Source organism: Sinocyclocheilus grahami, unplaced genomic scaffold (assembly GCF_001515645.1).
Source record: "Sinocyclocheilus grahami isolate Dianchi unplaced genomic scaffold, SAMN03320097.WGS_v1.1 scaffold336.1, whole genome shotgun sequence".
Lineage (NCBI taxonomy): Eukaryota > Metazoa > Chordata > Actinopteri > Cypriniformes > Cyprinidae > Sinocyclocheilus > Sinocyclocheilus grahami.
In genome coordinates, this window is record NW_015505515.1 from 284,239 (window position 1) to 303,682 (window position 19,444).

At 38.2% G+C, this 19,444-nt stretch overlaps 1 protein-coding gene across 1 annotated transcript in view; it reads right to left on the bottom strand.

Annotated features, from left to right (window-relative positions):
• Positions 1 to 2,205: 2,205 nt before the first annotated feature.
• The window catches only part of aopep (aminopeptidase O (putative)), a 105,046-nt gene continuing 87,807 nt past the window's right edge, over positions 2,206 to 19,444 (bottom strand). Inside the window, 3 exon segments of the mRNA XM_016295443.1 lie at positions 2,206 to 2,385; positions 13,586 to 13,741; positions 14,618 to 14,704. Of these exon segments, the coding sequence (XP_016150929.1) occupies positions 13,601 to 13,741; positions 14,618 to 14,704 (228 nt within the window). The 3' untranslated portion in view covers positions 2,206 to 2,385; positions 13,586 to 13,600.

The window sequence follows — 19,444 nt, forward strand, 5'->3', positions numbered from 1 at the left end:
CCAAACCAATGTTTGAGCTCATTTTTGGTCTTTCTGTCTTTTGGCCTCAGACCTTTTCTGCTTCTTCAGCCATACGTGTATTAATTCTCCCTTTGTCTTTGCTGGTAAAGCACAATAATAATTGTTACAACAATACACAATAAAGCGCTATATAAATACATCATTCATTCAAACAATAACACATAATTTTTTCATGTTGAAATACACAGAGGGGTGTGACCTGCACCCTACAAAATTAAAACTTATTCAAAAAAGTCACAATCCTATATGAGAATTGTAAGAAAAAGTTTTTTTTTTAAATTCTTCTCTGTGTTCCACTGGAAAGATACCAGGGTTTGTAATATGAGAGTAAATAATGAATATTACTTTACTACACATTTCATATGCTCATCTCAGTGACTTCACTGGACCACTGAAGTCATCTCAATGACTTCAGTGGTCCAGTGTAAATTGTGAGGGCTGGTTACCCAAATATGTGTGTTTTGTGATGCTGGCAGGTGCTGACTGAGGCCGGTGTGAAGCGCAGGGCACTGTGGATCCTCGCCTCAATACACTGCAGACTAAACAGTGCCGCTACGCGGGACGACAAGGTTAATTCCAGGCTGAGGACTCTTCAGGACACCCTCCTCTAAACCTGAGAGCCTCACATAAAAAACCCTAGCTTCGAGCGTTCGAAACTATTTATTAGGACAAGGAATCCTGGCGTGGCTCAGTTACGCACCGAAAAGCTGGGTGGGACGATATGGCATTTATAGAAGAGAAGCCCAGCTGCCGTTTTTAACTTTAAAAGCAGTGGGTGTTCTCCCCCTAAACCCAAGAGGGGCCTCCACACTTGATGTATTGAGCCAAATAAAAGGAACACATGTATTTCTATCTGTGTTTGGATGACATCAAACGCGAATGGGAGGAAGTCAGTTTCCAGGGATGTGACTGCTGTCAGATCTGCGGTTGTATTTCCGGAGTGTTTGGACTCGAGTCTTTGTTGTTTGACTGCGGAGCTCCGTCTAGCTAACACGTCGTTTGTCTTCACTCACTGTCCTCCCACACACTCTTCTGACAGGAGAGCATGCCGGAGTCCTTCTCACCACATGAACGCTCACATCTGTGTGTGTGTGTGTGTGTGTGTGTGTGTGTGTACTCCCAGCGCAGGGCCTCTTGAATAGTTTAGTCTCTGTGTACTGTACTTTCTAGACTCCATCATCACTAGTGCTTCTCCGTGGGTCTCCGTTTCCCTGTAGGGCCATTTCCTCGGAGCGTTTTCCCTATTCAGACCACTCAAGCATGTTTATAACTCAAAACTGGGTCATACTCAAATTTACGGCCTTGCTAAACTACATAAGAATGTCACTATTGTCTTTCATTTGGATTACATTTAAAGGAATAGTTCACCCAAAAATTAAAATTTGTTGAATTTACTCAACTTCAAGCCTTCCAAGATTTTGTTTAATTGGAGTGTTTTTTTGTGAAATTTTGTATTAAATCACTTCCTCCAATGAAAAAGCCCATCGCCCTCACATCTAAATCCACAAATCCTAAGTACTGTGTTGAGAAGAATTTTGGACTGTGTTGCCTTGTGAATGGTGTTGGATCAGTGCATATTTCTCTCCCGATTCAGACGAGTAAACATTTTCAGTAGAGAAAACAGTATCATGGATAGAGGACTCATATTTTAGCTAGAAGCAACAGTTTAAAGTTAAAAACATGAATTTCTCCAAATCTTTTCCGATAAAGAAACAAACTCATCCACTTTTTGGATGGCCTGAAGTTGAGTAAATTTTCAGCAGTTTTTCATTTTTGGGTGAACTATTTCTTTAATACTAGTATAACTGCAACTAGTTATGTCCATAGTTACTTAATATTAAGTATTTGTTGAACAATTAAATGGCTATTATATGGGATCACAATTATAAGAAAATGTGATGTTAACCACAGAAATGTCCCTGAATGTGTGAAGTGTTGTAAAAACTCCTAACAGTGAGGATAAGGTGACATATTTGGCGTATAAACATGTGTCATCAGCACATATTTCTACCCCAAACATTTCTTGCTATCTGATCGGGACTCTGGAACGTGACATGGTGGGCACGGGGTGAACGAGTTCAGAAAGTGCTGGCGTCTACTTCAACATGCACGAAAACAAGATGTACCTTGGTGTGGAAGTCCAGGTAACCCAGCTCTTTAAGACTTCAGAATGACACTTCAGAATTTATTTCTGACAATACTATGACATTTTAGTCTTTATTTGATGTATTGTAGCTTAAATGTGCAATGATTTTTTTTGAATAGTCCATTCATTGTTCTCTGAGCATCAGTGAGCAGTAGACAGTCAGATCCTGCTTGATTTCCCTGAGTTGAACATGTGACTGAAGACCAGAGATCTGAAACCTGCAAAAGAGAAGAGCCACAATCAGTACAACAACAAACCTTATGATTCATGGTCATGACATCAGTCATAATGTATCAAGGCAAGTTTATTTATACAACACATTTCATACACAACAGAAATGTACGTAAAAAGGATTTTAAAAAGTAATAACCGATACAAAATAAATAAAAATGTTTTAAAAATAGTAATTATCTTTTTTAAAATATTTTAAGAGTAAGAAGTATAACTTTGTCTTGTAAGGCAGCAAAGTTAAAATATTCTTGTTTGGAATATAAGCGTCTTTATTTAATTTTTTCTGAACCCTGAACCCCTTATTTTTATTTGGGTGACTGATGCATACGTGTCCATTTTTGTAGTCAGCATGCAGATATTATTCAAATTATTTATATGAAAGTTTAAGCAAGTTTTATTTTGTTTTTTTATATTAACTTTACACATCTTTTCATAAGTTACCTATAACTTTTCATTAGTTCATTAAATGGCCATAAAGTGACAAATTAAAATTATTTTATATATATATTAGTAGTAATATTTTTGTGGTATAAATATTTATAACTATTATAAATAGTTTTAGATTATATGTCCAACTATCCACATGTATTTTTGAGTTTTAGTAATTAAACTATTCAGATAGTTAGCAAAGGAACATTTCTAATTTTAGTTGGTAACACTATTTTAAGGACCTATCCTCGCTATTAACTAGTTGCTTATTAGCATGCATATTACTAGCATACTGGCTATTTATTAGTATTTATAAACCACATATTAATACCTTAATCTGCATGACCATATTTTAGATCCCTTAATCCTACCCCATAAGTAAACTTAACTACCATACTAACTATTAAAAAGCAGCAATTTAGGAGTTTGAGGGAAAAGTCGTAGTTAATAGTGAATGTGTTCCCTATTCTAAAGTGATACCTTTTCGTTTAAGTTCTATTCTATTTCAGCTTCAGACTATTTTTTGTAATACATTTTTTTTTTTTAACAATAACACTGATGTATGCATTTGGTCTCCAAGCTATGCACACTTAAAGTGTACAGAGATGCGTGTGTGTGTGTGAACCAGTAGAAGCAGAGATGAGTTGGGGGTCTGTGGACCAGACTCCTGTTCCTGCTGAACTGAGCCAGTGTTTCTACAGTACTGTAATCAGCTCAGTAGGCACGGGAGGCCAGGTCCATCTATCTCTCGCACGCTCACATGAGACTCACTTTCAGCATGGGCCACTTGATGGAAGGATCAGATATGGAATAATACGCTTCAGCTGAAGGTGCTTAGCACTTCATTTCCCACAAAATATCTCCTAATGACATTTTAAATACAGCCCGTGCAACTAACTCCATTTTTACTAGCCATGGATGGTAATGCATCTTTAAACAGCTTCTAAATATAGTCATTTATGGCTAGCTTCTCCTTAGCTACATATTTAACTCCTACATCTGTCATGACTTAGAAGACGGCATCCTGGCCGCTGGCCGTCCGCTAACTCAATCTGCAGAGGTCCTTTAAAGCACAACTTCCTGTCTCAATTGCTGTCTTTCATATTTCACCCATCAAAGCTAAAAGTGGAGCTGTTTTTACAGTCCAGAGATGCAGATGTTTGGTCTGTGTGGCCATGTCTCGTCCACATTTCCCAGAATTTCCTCTGGATTTTGTGGGCCAGCAGTAGGAAAGAGAAACTATTTTGTTTTTGCATAGTAGAGGTACATAGTGATGCTAGAAGACTTGAGTATAAGGAGAAGACGATAACTCTGGGCTCCTCATCTCACTGTGGGCTCCATTAGCTCAGTCAGTTTCTCTTCAGTCCTCATTACAGCCATCTCCACCATCTCACACTCGCTCTTCATCTGTCATGCCAACCTGAGCGCTCTCGGCAAGAGTTTGTTATGCTCGTCGTGAAAGGGATCTCACAATCAGCTCATTATGAAGGCAACCACGTCGTATTGCACTGCTACGATAAAGTTTCATTTCACTCCAGAAACCCTCAAAAGAAAGTTTGAACAATGATATATGAATTCTCAGTATGATCTGAAAGCACCATATGCTGGAAAATGTTTTGATGAAGCAATTGGGAAATTAGCCAGTGGGGCAGAAAATAAGGGTATGAAAAACTCAATTCATCACCTTTAATAAAATTTTTTAAGAAATGTAGTATATTCATTTACACTAAAATTTAAAAGATTAGAGCTGACATGATTTTTTGAAGCCTTTTATGCTTACCATGGCTGCATTTATTTGATCTAAAATACAGTAAAAACAACATTATTGTGAAATAGTATTACAATGTAAAATAACTATTTTAATAGATTTAAAGTGTGATTTATTCCTGTGATGCCAAACATAAATTTTTTTTTTATAAACTCCAAATTTTTGAGCATTAGTTTACTTTTTAGTAGTGGATGCATTATTCCTACTCCTGACGTAATTTTTTTGAGCAGTTTGTCAATTGACCCTTCACAGGGAGTTTGATTGACCGGCGATCTGACCAATCATAATGCAGAATCTGCCATTTTTATCCGAAAAACAAGACAGGAGAGTAGATTAATGTCAGTGAACTTGAACTTGAAAAAAGGGTGTGTATTGCAGTATTTCTGTGGTTGAAACAAGACCTTCTGATGTTCTTTCATGTTTATTTTGTGCTATAACTAGTAAAAAGGTAGAGATAATCGGTTCACGTGCCGCTTGAACTAAGGTGCTACAGTGATCTATCACGGCACATTAAAGAGCCACAAAACGCTATTTATTTTTTAAATTTCTTTACAAAATGACAACATTTGAAAGCAGAGACTTTGGGCCAGATTTACTCAAGGCAAATTTGCATTAGAGCGCAATTCCATAAAAGCGCCAATGGGAGGGGAAAATTCTGCGGGTGATTTACTGACAAGGTGCAGCCAGATAATTTCCATAATGACCAGCACAGTCTACCAAGAGCAGCGCATATAACCACCTGCTTTAAGACGTGCTTTTTTGGGGGGTGTTAAATAATGCCGCAAATACCAGTGAATTGACGAGCATAAATCTTGTTGCGTGATTCATTTAAATACTCTCCTCCCATAAATTTACCAATCGAAACTCCTACAAGTGCATATTCAAAAGGCGAGTCACAAAAATAACTGTCCACGCCTTTTCAGCGCTAATTTCCCACTGTGTGTCTTTAGTAAATCCTGACAGTAGTAGTTAAACACCAAATGGGGGTTTGCACTGGCGCAAGCTGATAGTAAATCGTAACCCACAAGCTTAACTATAGACACCCTCCACTGACTTTGTCTTTCATGCCGTCTTCCATTTCTCGAGCGTCTTTGACATGCGAATGTACAATCATTACACTTTTAGCACTTCACATCTGTAACGAGATGAAGAAAAGTGGGAAAAAGCCATTCCCTGAGGTCTCTCTCCGTCTGTCATCTTCTCATCAGGTGCAGAACTTAGCCACTGTGAACAAAGAGTTCAATCACTGTTCACCAATCAGCTAAGCTCTGCACCTGCTCTGAGAGTCTCTCCTCGACACTCCTGCGTACGCGCTCCTTCACCCACGCCGCTCGTCGGCAGGGATGCGTTCCTCCTCTGCATTTTCTTGTCATCCTGTCAGAGACCCACAGAGAAAAGCCATGTCATCTTTTATTTCTATTTTCTGGAGCTGCATTAAGACGGTGCCTCTGGTTGCCATAGCAGCCGTCCGAGTGGTGGTTGTGTGGTAATCCCTGGCAATGTGATTTTTATCTTAAGTCACAAATCAGCACGCCAGGAACCCACACAGCCAGCAACATGAAAGGCAAAACCTGCAGACCCTCTTGCTCTCCTGCGATGGAGCACGCTTGGCTGGGCCGCGGATATGTCCCTCATTATCCCCATCAAGACGCATTTCACAGGCCTCCAGCAACTCCAGCCCTCCCTTATGAGGAGACACTGGGATTTCAGCCCTGACACATTTCTCAGGAGTTCTCTTACACTTGTGGGATATTTTTACTGTTTCTGAAGTACACCGATTGTAATCGGCACACTGAGTATTTCTGAAAGGCATGAACTATGGCTGCTTTTAACATCTAGGGATAAAGGGAACGTTGAAAGTTTTTTTTTTTGGAAAACCGACTGGATTGTTTTTTGTTAAACTGTCCTCCCACACACTCTTCTGACAGGAGAGCATGCCGGAGTCCTTCTCACCACATGAATGCTCACATCTGTGTGTGTGTGTGTGTGTGTGTGTGTGTGTGTATACTCCCAGCGCAGGGCCTCTTGAATAGTTTAGTCTCTGTGTACTGTACTTTCTAGACTCCATCATCACTAGTGCTTCTCCGTGGGTCTCCGTTTCCCTGTAGGGCCATTTCCTCAGAGCGTTTTCCCTATTCAGACCACTCAAGCATGTTTATAACTCAAAACTGGGTCATACTCAAATTTACAGCCTTGCTAAACTACATAAGAATGTCACTATTGTCTTTCATTTGGATTACATTTAAAGGAATAGTTCACCCAAAAATTCAAATTTGTTGAATTTACTCAACTTCAAGCCTTCCAAGATTTTGTTTAATTGGAGTGTTTTTTTGTGAAATTTTGTATTAAATCACTTCCTCCAATGAAAAAGCCCATCGCCCTCACATCTAAATCCACAAATCCTAAGTACTGTGTTTAGAAGAATTTTGGACTGTGTTGCCTTGTGAATGGTGTTGGATCAGTGCATATTTCTCTCCCGATTCAGACGAGTAAACATTTTCAGTAGAGAAAACAGTATCATGGATAGAGGAATTTATTAGTATTTATAAACCACATATTAATACCTTAATCTGCATGACCATATTTTAGATCCCTTAATCCTACCCCATAAGTAAACTTAACTACCATACTAACTATTAAAAAGCAGCAATTTAGGAGTTTGAGGGAAAAGTCGTAGTTAATAGTGAATGTGTTCCCTATTCTAAAGTGATACCTTTTCGTTTAAGTTCTATTCTATTTCAGCTTCAGACTATTTTTTGTAATACATTTTTTTTTTTTAACAATAACACTGATGTATGCATTTGGTCTCCAAGCTATGCACACTTAAAGTGTACAGAGATGCGTGTGTGTGTGTGAACCAGTAGAAGCAGAGATGAGTTGGGGGTCTGTGGACCAGACTCCTGTTCCTGCTGAACTGAGCCAGTGTTTCTACAGTACTGTAATCAGCTCAGTAGGCACGGGAGGCCAGGTCCATCTATCTCTCGCACGCTCACATGAGACTCACTTTCAGCATGGGCCACTTGATGGAAGGATCAGATATGGAATAATACGCTTCAGCTGAAGGTGCTTAGCACTTCATTTCCCACAAAATATCTCCTAATGACATTTTAAATACAGCCCGTGCAACTAATTCCATTTTTACTAGCCATGGATGGTAATGCATCTTTAAACAGCTTCTAAATATAGTCATTTATGGCCAGCTCCATATTTAACTCCTACATCTGTCATGACTTAGAAGACGGCATCCTGGCCGCTGGCCGTCCGCTAACTCAATCTGCAGAGGTCCTTTAAAGCACAACTTCCTGTCTCAATTGCTGCCTTTCATATTTCACCCATCAAAGCTAAAAGTGGAGCTGTTTTTACAGTCCAGAGATGCAGATGTTTGGTCTGTGTGGCCATGTCTCGTCCACATTTCCCAGAATTTCCTCTGGATTTTGTGGGCCAGCAGTAGGAAAGAGAAACTATTTTGTTTTTGCATAGTAGAGGTACATAGTGATGCTAGAAGACTTGAGTATAAGGAGAAGACGATAACTCTGGGCTCCTCATCTCACTGTGGGCTCCATTAGCTCAGTCAGTTTCTCTTCAGTCCTCATTACAGCCATCTCCACCATCTCACACTCGCTCTTCATCTGTCATGCCAACCTGAGCGCTCTCGGCAAGAGTTTGTTATGCTCGTCGTGAAAGGGATCTCACAATCAGCTCATTATGAAGGCAACCACGTCGTATTGCACTGCTACGATAAAGTTTCATTTCACTCCAGAAACCCTCAAAAGAAAGTTTGAACAATGATATATGAATTCTCAGTATGATCTGAAAGCACCATATGCTGGAAAATGTTTTGATGAAGCAATTGGGAAATTAGCCAGTGGGGCAGAAAATAAGGGTATGAAAAACTCAATTCATCACCTTTAATAAAAAATTTTAAGAAATGTAGTATATTCATTTACACTAAAATTTAAAAGATTAGAGCTGACATGATTTTTTGAAGCCTTTTATGCTTACCATGGCTGCATTTATTTGATCTAAAATACAGTAAAAACAACATTATTGTGAAATAGTATTACAATGTAAAATAACTATTTTAATAGATTTAAAGTGTGATTTATTCCTGTGATGCCAAACATAAATTTTTTTTTTATAAACTCCAAATTTTTGAGCATTAGTTTACTTTTTAGTAGTGGATGCATTATTCCTACTCCTGACGTAATTTTTTTGAGCAGTTTGTCAATTGACCCTTCACAGGGAGTTTGATTGACCGGCGATCTGACCAATCATAATGCAGAATCTGCCATTTTTATCCGAAAAACAAGACAGGAGAGTAGATTAATGTCAGTGAACTTGAACTTGAAAAAAGGGTGTGTATTGCAGTATTTCTGTGGTTGAAACAAGACCTTCTGATGTTCTTTCATGTTTATTTTGTGCTATAACTAGTAAAAAGGTAGAGATAATCGGTTCACGTGCCGCTTGAACTAAGGTGCTACAGTGATCTATCACGGCACATTAAAGAGCCACAAAACGCTATTTATTTTTTAAATTTCTTTACAAAATGACAACATTTGAAAGCAGAGACTTTGGGCCAGATTTACTCAAGGCAAATTTGCATTAGAGCGCAATTCCATAAAAGCGCCAATGGGAGGGGAAAATTCTGCGGGTGATTTACTGACAAGGTGCAGCCAGATAATTTCCATAATGACCAGCACAGTCTACCAAGAGCAGCGCATATAACCACCTGCTTTAAGACGTGCTTTTTTGGGGGGTGTTAAATAATGCCGCAAATACCAGTGAATTGACGAGCATAAATCTTGTTGCGTGATTCATTTAAATACTCTCCTCCCATAAATTTACCAATCGAAACTCCTACAAGTGCATATTCAAAAGGCGAGTCACAAAAATAACTGTCCACGCCTTTTCAGCGCTAATTTCCCACTGTGTGTCTTTAGTAAATCCTGACAGTAGTAGTTAAACACCAAATGGGGGTTTGCACTGGCGCAAGCTGATAGTAAATCGTAACCCACAAGCTTAACTATAGACACCCTCCACTGACTTTGTCTTTCATGCCGTCTTCCATTTCTCGAGCGTCTTTGACATGCGAATGTACAATCATTACACTTTTAGCACTTCACATCTGTAACGAGATGAAGAAAAGTGGGAAAAAGCCATTCCCTGAGGTCTCTCTCCGTCTGTCATCTTCTCATCAGGTGCAGAACTTAGCCACTGTGAACAAAGAGTTCAATCACTGTTCACCAATCAGCTAAGCTCTGCACCTGCTCTGAGAGTCTCTCCTCGACACTCCTGCGTACGCGCTCCTTCACCCACGCCGCTCGTCGGCAGGGATGCGTTCCTCCTCTGCATTTTCTTGTCATCCTGTCAGAGACCCACAGAGAAAAGCCATGTCATCTTTTATTTCTATTTTCTGGAGCTGCATTAAGACGGTGCCTCTGGTTGCCATAGCAGCCGTCCGAGTGGTGGTTGTGTGGTAATCCCTGGCAATGTGATTTTTATCTTAAGTCACAAATCAGCACGCCAGGAACCCACACAGCCAGCAACATGAAAGGCAAAACCTGCAGATCCTCTTGCTCTCCTGCGATGGAGCACGCTTGGCTGGGCCGCGGATATGTCCCTCATTATCCCCATCAAGACGCATTTCACAGGCCTCCAGCAACTCCAGCCCTCCCTTATGAGGAGACACTGGGATTTCAGCCCTGACACATTTCTCAGGAGTTCTCTTACACTTGTGGGATATTTTTACTGTTTCTGAAGTACACCGATTGTAATCGGCACACTGAGTATTTCTGAAAGGCATGAACTATGGCTGCTTTTAACATCTAGGGATAAAGGGAACGTTGAAAGTTTTTTTTTTTGGAAAACCGACTGGATTGTTTTTTGTTAAAAACAGCTTTCAAACTCCACTAAAGAAAGGAAAGAACCAATGATATGTAACAGTGTCTATGATAAAGAGAATGGAAAATCTATGAAAATCCAGTTTAAAATATGTACCAAGGTCTTAGAAATGTGCTCTTTGTATTCATGTTGGTTGCATATGGTTTTTTTGAAAAACTTTTATACTGTTTTCAAGAAAAGTTTCAAATAAATGAAATGTCATGTGGCGGTACCACGTTTTTTTCAGTTTTCATTTTAGTTTAGTTTTTGATTATCATTTTAGTAAGTTTTAGTTTTTTTGTGTGATTTATATGTGCTTTTGTTATTTTTCTATTTAACTTCAATTTATTTTGGAAATGTAGTTTTAGTTATTTTAGTATTTCAACTTCAACATTTTATTTTTATTTTACTTCAACATTTCTAATTTTCGTATACATGTATGAAATTTATATGTGTGTATATCTATATATATATATTATGGATGTGTATCTCATGACTCAGGCCGATACGATACGCATCTCGATGCATAGCCAACGATATGATACATTAAAGATACATATGAAGTAGCTACCGCTGCGATACGATTCACCCCTGTTACGATGCAGTGTGATCCGATTTCGATTCGATTCAATTCAGATGGAGAAAATATGATCACTTTTAATGCCTCGAGGCCTGTTTCATAAAACAAGTTTACCAAATAAGCCAGGCTTATTTCAGTTAGTCTGACTCATTGTCAAATGATTTGGTTCCTTAAAACAAATTTAACATAGGCCTAGATCAAGCTTAGTCACTGTGGCAACTTATGCTGGGAAACTGACCTGGTCTAAAGCAGGTTAACTGTCAGACTATGCTGAGTTCCTCTAACACTGACCAATAGCAATCCAATGATATTACTACTCTCTCACATACTATTATTTGACTTGTTTTTTTTTCCAGTTTCTAGCCATGCAGCCTTTCTCTCTGGTTGGATTACAGATGTACATTTTATAGTTTGCAGAACAGATAGCAGAACATTACAATCTAAAATTGCTCTTTCATTTTACTCAGAATTATTGTGCTCCTATTCGACTGCGTTCTGACTGCTCGTTCACTCGCGTCAGCCTCGCTTACTCCTGACAGCGAAATGAATATGCTTGCGTGACTTTCTGACATTTACAGATGAAAAAAATATACCTGTGACATGTCAGTTATGCACTGAGGAAAACACAACGTCTCAAATGCATTAAACAGCACAGATATATTCGCTGTTTGCGATGGTAGACCGATTTTATCCATGATCGAGATTAAGGGCTGCTTAAGAATAAGTGTGCACAAATTAGTGAGATTGTGTGAACTTAATTTGTCATTTAATGAACCGCTTTAGCCCCGATTGAATTGTTAGGTTATTTCAAGTCAGGTTTTGGACTTTAATCCCCACTTTTCCTCAAATCTCCGTAGTGTTGTGCTGCGTCACAACCACGCAGCAGCAGTGATGAGCAGCAGTGATGAGAGAGCGCGCTTGAGAAACCGTTTAGAGAGGAGAAATCAATCTACATATAAAATATTGATCACAGATTATTGGCCACTTTCTAAACAATAAAAGTATAGCGCATCCACTAGTAATTATATATTAATAAATCGTTTTTTACCGATGCAAATGTTAGAAACGATGCATCGCGATATAAATGCCAACTTGTAGCCGATGCATCGCATCATTAACTTTTTATGCCGATGCACCGTGCGAATCTGGGAATCTTCCCATCCTTAATATATATATAATGACAAAAGAAAATCTTGAAGAGTTTGATATAAATAAAACTGAAAATAAACCTTTTTTTCAGGTTTATATCAAATATTTATAAAAAAACTAAATTTTTAATGTATATCTGAATAACAAGACAAAAAAAGCGTCACATCATAAGACCCCCAAAATTAAAAACCTGAAAAGCACAACACCCATTATTCAGGCCTAATAGCTTTTCCTGACACATTGTTTGGCGTACTTCAAAACAACAGGTGTAATCTACTATCAGAATTGAGCACATTTCAGGGCATGTCTGAGTGAGGCGGACACCCAATGAGTGCTGAAGAATTATTGACACCGGCTAGACGCTGACGTCTGAAGACAAACAGGCTCTTTGAGAATGAAAATGCTGCATTAGCACAGCACAAATTGCAGGATGATCGTTTTGATACATTCATCTAAGTCAAGTGACATAAACCACAACGTCTTGGGAAAGCCACCCGTCTCCTCAGAGTCCCTAAACAAATAAAACTGTCTTGCCGGCAGATTAAAAGCACCACAGCTTCACCAAAAACGCTGGCGCGGGACGACTAATGGATTTATCTCAGGGCCCATAAGTCGTCTTTTTCCCATAGGCTGACGAGCAGCCCGTGTCGCTCGGTTAAACAGAATAATATCTTGGCGTGATGGTGAGATAGACGGCTTCAAAGCCAGACAATTACCCTTTCTTCCGCTCATGGTTACTACCATATATCAGTCCGCCACAGCTTTTAAGGAAGCAACCAATTAGGAGTTGTTATGTGGACCCATGGAATCCCTCCCTTGTTGAGGAAGGAATTTGACGCAGTAAGATTCCAGAGACCCACGTCTCTCCTAAAGCCCTGTCTGAAAAAAAGGTGCTGACCCGTTTCTTTTCTGGTGCTCAGGAATTGTTTGAGGAGCACATTCCGAATTCATCGTAATACAAACAGATCTGGACAGACTTCCTGGAAAAGTGCAGAAGAGGCAGACAGGAGCTTCTGGAAGAATGTGGTGGTGGCCAGGACACTGGGAGTGGATCTTTAATAATGTGGGGAGTAAAAACAAAAGGGCTTTTTATGACTTCTGCATCTCTCGGGTACTGAGTTGACCTTTTTTTTTCAAAGCAACTCTTACATAATATGCAATTTTTTTACGTCAAATGTGTCCAAAAATAACCAAGTAACCCGCTGTTACTCGGCCATTAAAATCTGTTGACGGTGCAAGTTGAGACGGCATGAGCTGATTGTAAAACATCTCTCGATTTCCAAAAACCTTTTGTAGCATTTTTTGAAAATGAGATGATTTAAATTGTAAATCATCTTGTCTTCAAACTATATAAAGGTCAGAAGGGACGTGACACTCTTACCTGATTTGACTGAGTTCACAGAATCATTTCCTCCACAACGCTGCATGCTGATTGGTCCATGTCATCTTTAATGATGGATAGGCAGCGGCGTGCTAATGCTTGCTGCCGGGCATCTTCCTGGACCATCAGCTCACCATACAAATACACACCCATGGCCTGCCACACACACACACACACACACACACACACTAGAATCAAAAAGTGTTCTTTTATAAGAGAGAGATCTAAGCTCTGTTCCTAAACCTAGTGAGCTCAGTCATTGCCTACTACCTAGGGAGCTCCCTTCCAAAGCAGCAACCTGACTGAAATGTAACCTTATAAATGACTGATAAATTAATAAATCAATATATATTACAAACAATTTATTGGGGGATGAAAATAATCATTATTATTTAGTAAGTATTTATTGATAATAACCTAAACTAATATAAAACTAAATTAAAAAAGTCAAAGTCTCATAAGCTCAGCAAGGCTACATTTATTTGATAAAACACAGCCTTTATAATCATAAAAATTATTTAAAAAAAACGTAATATTGTGAAATATTACAATTTAAAACAACTGTATATATATATATATAAAATATAAATATTATTTATAAATTATATATATAATAATTATTGTCTAGTATTTTTAGATTAATAGAAAGTTCAAAAGAACAGTATTTGAGATTTTAATCTTGAGTAACAAATGCCTTTACTGTCACATTTGATCAATTTAATGCATACTTGCTGAATACAATTTAATATATATATATATAAATATACATTATTGTTTTATTAATGATATAAACATATTTATATCAAGTAAATATGTATTATTATCATTTTCTATTTTAATAATTTTTCACCAAGCTCTGTGCACTGTATTCTGGGATTGACTTTTCTATGAAGGATGCATGTAATGCTGTCTACGGCAAAAGTCATATATCAAAAGAAAGAAATTAAAATAACTTCTGAAATATGTCCTGAACATGCCTTAAAAGGCTGCTCATTAGGTTTGGGAACAGAGCACTGCGAACAACTCATGTACCTGGTCATGGATCAGAAACTGCTCAACGTCTCGGTATGCCGCTGTGTGTTTGTGCTTGACCGCAAGTTCACACCAGCGATGTTTCACCTAATAAGAAAGAGGCAGATAGAAAGTGATTAAACAAGATGAAAGCAGCTCAACAGCTCCCTAATAACACTGAGCTCACAGGACGTCACCACCTGCGGGAATCACACGCATATGGGGAAATCTGGGAAAGCACATGACTCTGTGGTTTTGTTATCAGTGTGTTTTATGTTGAGGCAAGCGCGTGTCAGTGGAGGTGTGTGCTCTGTTTATGTTCGATGTTCTCTCTCTCATGTATAAATGGAGGCTGTGTTAGAGCAGCAGAGCAGAGAGATCACAGACTGGCTCGGTCTCTCCCTCGTTCTCATTCCTCTTCTTGTTCTCTGCTGTCATTCAACTCTTCCTTCACAGTGACCTAACAACAGCAGCGCTGAGCACGGCCCAAAACCTGACCTCATACGCGCCTGGGAGATCTCATTACACTTCTCTTTCTCTGCCACACTGAAAAGTATTTAAAGGAATATTTCAGGTTACAATATTTCATTTCTCAGTACAAGCTCAATCAGCAGCATTTGTGGCATAATACTGATTATAATAAAAATAATCTCAATTTGTTCCTTGTTTTCTTAAAAAAAAAAAAAAACACAGGTTACAGTGAGACAAGTTTTGTAGGTTTGTGTGAAGCTTACAATTTTATAAAAGTACTTTAATTGTTATGTAAATGTGTAAGTTGTTTAAATCATAAATTCAAAGTTGTATTGGTGTTTTGTCATGCCAACAATGTAAAAAAAGTAGAATTATGTCTGTCACAGTTAATCGATCTGAGTACTTGATTTACAATTAAAAAACAAGTTTTACCCAAAAAGTTTGTGGGCTCCATGATTTATATTGAAATATCACACCCTCTGCAGGCTAATTCATCCACATAATTATTTTTATAGTCAGCATTACATGTAATGATATAAAATTAAGAAGAATATAAAATATGATGACTCATTTGGGTGATGTTAATGCATATTTTAATGCATATCTGTCTCTTTTGCAGTATAGGCTGATGTGCATGCATATACTATTACATTGCGTATTATAAAATAATTGTTCAATAAAATCAAGGATTACTTCTTTTTAAACCAATTATTAGTTACAAAAAATGTCAGATAACTCAATTAATCGTCAAAATCAACCGATTAATCAATTATCAAAATAATCAATAATTTACAAAAAAGGTTAAGTGATTTCTTTCACACTAAAATCATGTTAGTTTACATTTGAATGTTTTTAGATTGTCCCCATTCACTCCCATTGTAAGTGAATAACTAAGGCCGCGTGTCCACCAACGCGTATTTTTTTATAGTTTTCAATGGGAGCACCACATTTTTTTAAATGCCAGGAGTGTGCTAAGCGCTGAGTGTCTTTTTCACGCTTTTATCAACTTCGGGTAAAACACAACGCTCATCACTGTCACTTTTTAGTCAGCTAACCAATCACAGTGGAGAAGGGATGGGATTAATACTGACCAACCACCACACCCTGCTTTTACTACGACTGAACAACAATGGAGGAGAAGTTAATATTCCTTGTCTCTGAGTATTTACCTCTTTACCAGATGAAATTGCAGGACTACCTTAATATTGTTTTAAAAAATAATGCTACATAATGAAACATTTCATTCGCAATGCTGTGCTGCAGAAGCACTCTCAAGTGCTCACAGCTGGGCGTTTTCAGCAGAGCGTTTGGCATTTTCAGCTGGCTAAAATTGATTTGGTGAACAGGCGACCTAAGCCAGTTTTTTAAGAAAATGAGGGACAAGTTGAAATGATTGTGGTAATTAACATTATGCCATAAATGCTTTTGATTTTGCTTAAGTAAATCACTGGATTCAGAGGTTGGACATGATGGTTCTGCATCATAATAGGGATATTAGTGATTTTAAGTGAAATCTGTTGTTCCCATTTCTTCTCTTTACGCCTCTCTTTGGCTCCCCCACACGCAGCAGGGGTTTAATTGAAGCTGAATGGGTGGGAGCTCACAGCGCCTGAAGGTGGCAGGCAGTTTAATGATTAATGAAGTAAGATTGTGTGAGTCTGTGTACAAGTGTGTGAGAATGTTTAAGACAAGGTGTGAAGTGACTCAGGAAAACAACAGGAAGCAGCGGCACTGCAAAGAGCCTTCCGGTCACAAATCACCGTCTATTTAAGCAACACATCAAGTTTTCTCCTTCTCTCCCGCCAACACCATCAACACCCCTCTGTCCTCATCTGCCCGAAAACCTTATCATTTCAGCTGATCGCTGTTGTGTTCTTTTGTTGTTTTGTTCTTTCCCTTTCACATGTCAGATGTTATGTCATGCATTTTTAATCAATTGCTTTTCATGCAAAAGTGTGCTCAGACATGATTTCCGTCTCCACTGTTCAGTCAGTTTCACTTCACATATCAGTACAGGTCCAAAATTAACACCTGCCAAGTGCTAAGTTCAAGAAAATGTACCATTATACCTCTATATAATGCCTTGCTTGGGCACTTTCCCATTGAGAATAGGTAACAAATTTCTATCTGAATAATTTAGATCGGTCGTGGCCCTGTGTCTCACCTGGTTGCCCGTTGATGCAACATTTCTCAAAAAGTGTACACTCTAAAAAATGCTGGGTTGTTTCAACCCAACTTTGGGTCAAATATGGACTAACCCAACTTTTGGGTTAAAAATCTAATGTAAAAATTTAACCCAACAGTTGGGTTAGTCCATATTTGACCCAATGTTGGGTTGAAACAGCCCAGCATTTTTTAGAGTGTATCACCAGCCTTAAATTATTTCTCTTATTTAACCAGTGGTTGGAGCAAAAGATCTAACATTACCTTGTAGGCTACAATGAATTTTGTAAATGTTGTTCAGGAAACCTAAAACTTCAACTTACTTCAAACAGGGCTGCCAACTTTTGAGTTCAGCCTGGAGTGAGAATTATTCAGGAATAATATACAGGCTTGTGATGATTTTTTCGACATTTTTCTAAACTAAACTATACAGGGAACCCTGTTGAGGTTAAAAGTAACAACTGATTTGTATACAAGTATTAGGCCTATGCCATTTGTTTTATAATAACGTTATATCTTTACATTATTAATTATAATAAAAAAGAGCAATTATATGAGTAAATATATAATAAACATAATTTTTGCAAAATTCTCCTCTCTAGTGTACATTTTTCTTGCTAGTTTATAGACACTGAATGGATTTTCTGCAGTTATGTGACAATGTTTTATAGCTGCTGTCTTAACACCATTGAAACACTCATTGAGTGATTACATGAGACACTATACATTAAGTTGTAGTGTATCTTTCAACATGGATCGGATGTGCATTCAATGTTTAGGCTATTTCATGCTATTTAAGCACTGAACTGAGGTAATGCGGGAGCGCATGTGAACCGTCATGCCAATAAAGCTCCAAAACTGTATTTATCTTTTGAAATTCCTAATAAACTAACAAAATTTGAATGCTGAGGCTTTGTTTCCTATTATCAAAAGTGACCTGCTCTGTCATGTCTGACTGTCAGCTCGTTGTCTGTGTCCTTTCTGCTCTGCGATGTTTTTCACTCCGTAAGAAAATGAACATGTGGCACAAGAGCATGTACGTGAGAGGCTGGAAATGGGACGAGACGAAGCGCGATGTGGAACACCAGATGCGTCGCATCCTTGAGTTCAAGGCTAAAATAAACGCTTCTTTCAGTCCGATTAAACAAAGAAAATGAAATGGTAGCATATAAATTACTGGGGTGGCCGATCAGATGTCCTCTGGCTCCGCCACTGCCTCTATATGAGTCTATGCGGGAACATATTCATAGATGAGAAATCTATGTGGTAACATATTCCTGTTGGTAAACCAGCAAAGTGAATTAATGAGGAAAAATATTTTCACCAACTGACTGGCTTGACTTATACTTAATGCAGTTGTAATAAAGAAAAGTCAGCTTTTAGTAAAATAAAATAAAACAGTTATTTGTAATATCTGATGCAAAATAAATATGTATATACATACCAAACATTTTTCCCTTGACACAAAAATTTTGCTATTTATTTGTAGTGGAAATGTTGGCAGGCAGGTACAAATCTGAACTACTGGTTGGTTGGGCTTTGTGAACTTGTGAAAGACAAACAAAGAACATGCTTTGAACAAAACCCTTTCCCGTCAGGGTCACAGAACCGCCCGGAGCCAACAGAAGCCACAGTGACGACAGCCACATACTAGAGAAAACACACACAGAATCACAGGCCTAGTGTGCGTCTGTCTAGACACAAACAGCAAGCAACCTGTGTGTATGGGAGAAAGGTTGCTCTTGCCTGGGGTGTGGTAATAGTAGAGTTAATGATAACACTGATCTAAACTCCCACAACAGGAAGACATTTTGTTCAGCCAGACAGCCTGACCTACATTAACCTAACCCGAGGACACTTGAAGAATCCAATAAACTTAATACGCACAAGGCATCAGGTAGCTCACTCATTAAAACTGACGGGAAGAGGAAGGATTTAAGAGGAACTGTAGGTGGTGAATGTGAGAGAAAATTGCACGAATGATGATCTGATGGCTTAAAGGGATAGTTCATCCAATTACTAACATTTCAGTCTGTTTCTTGCACAAAACTTTAAACCCAGCATGTGAACAGTATGGAACACTGATTCATTTATACATGATAAAAATATTATACATATATAATACATAATATTATATAATATATATATATATATATATATATATATATATATATCAGAGTGTTTTTTTTTTTTTTAAATGTTTTCCATCTTGTG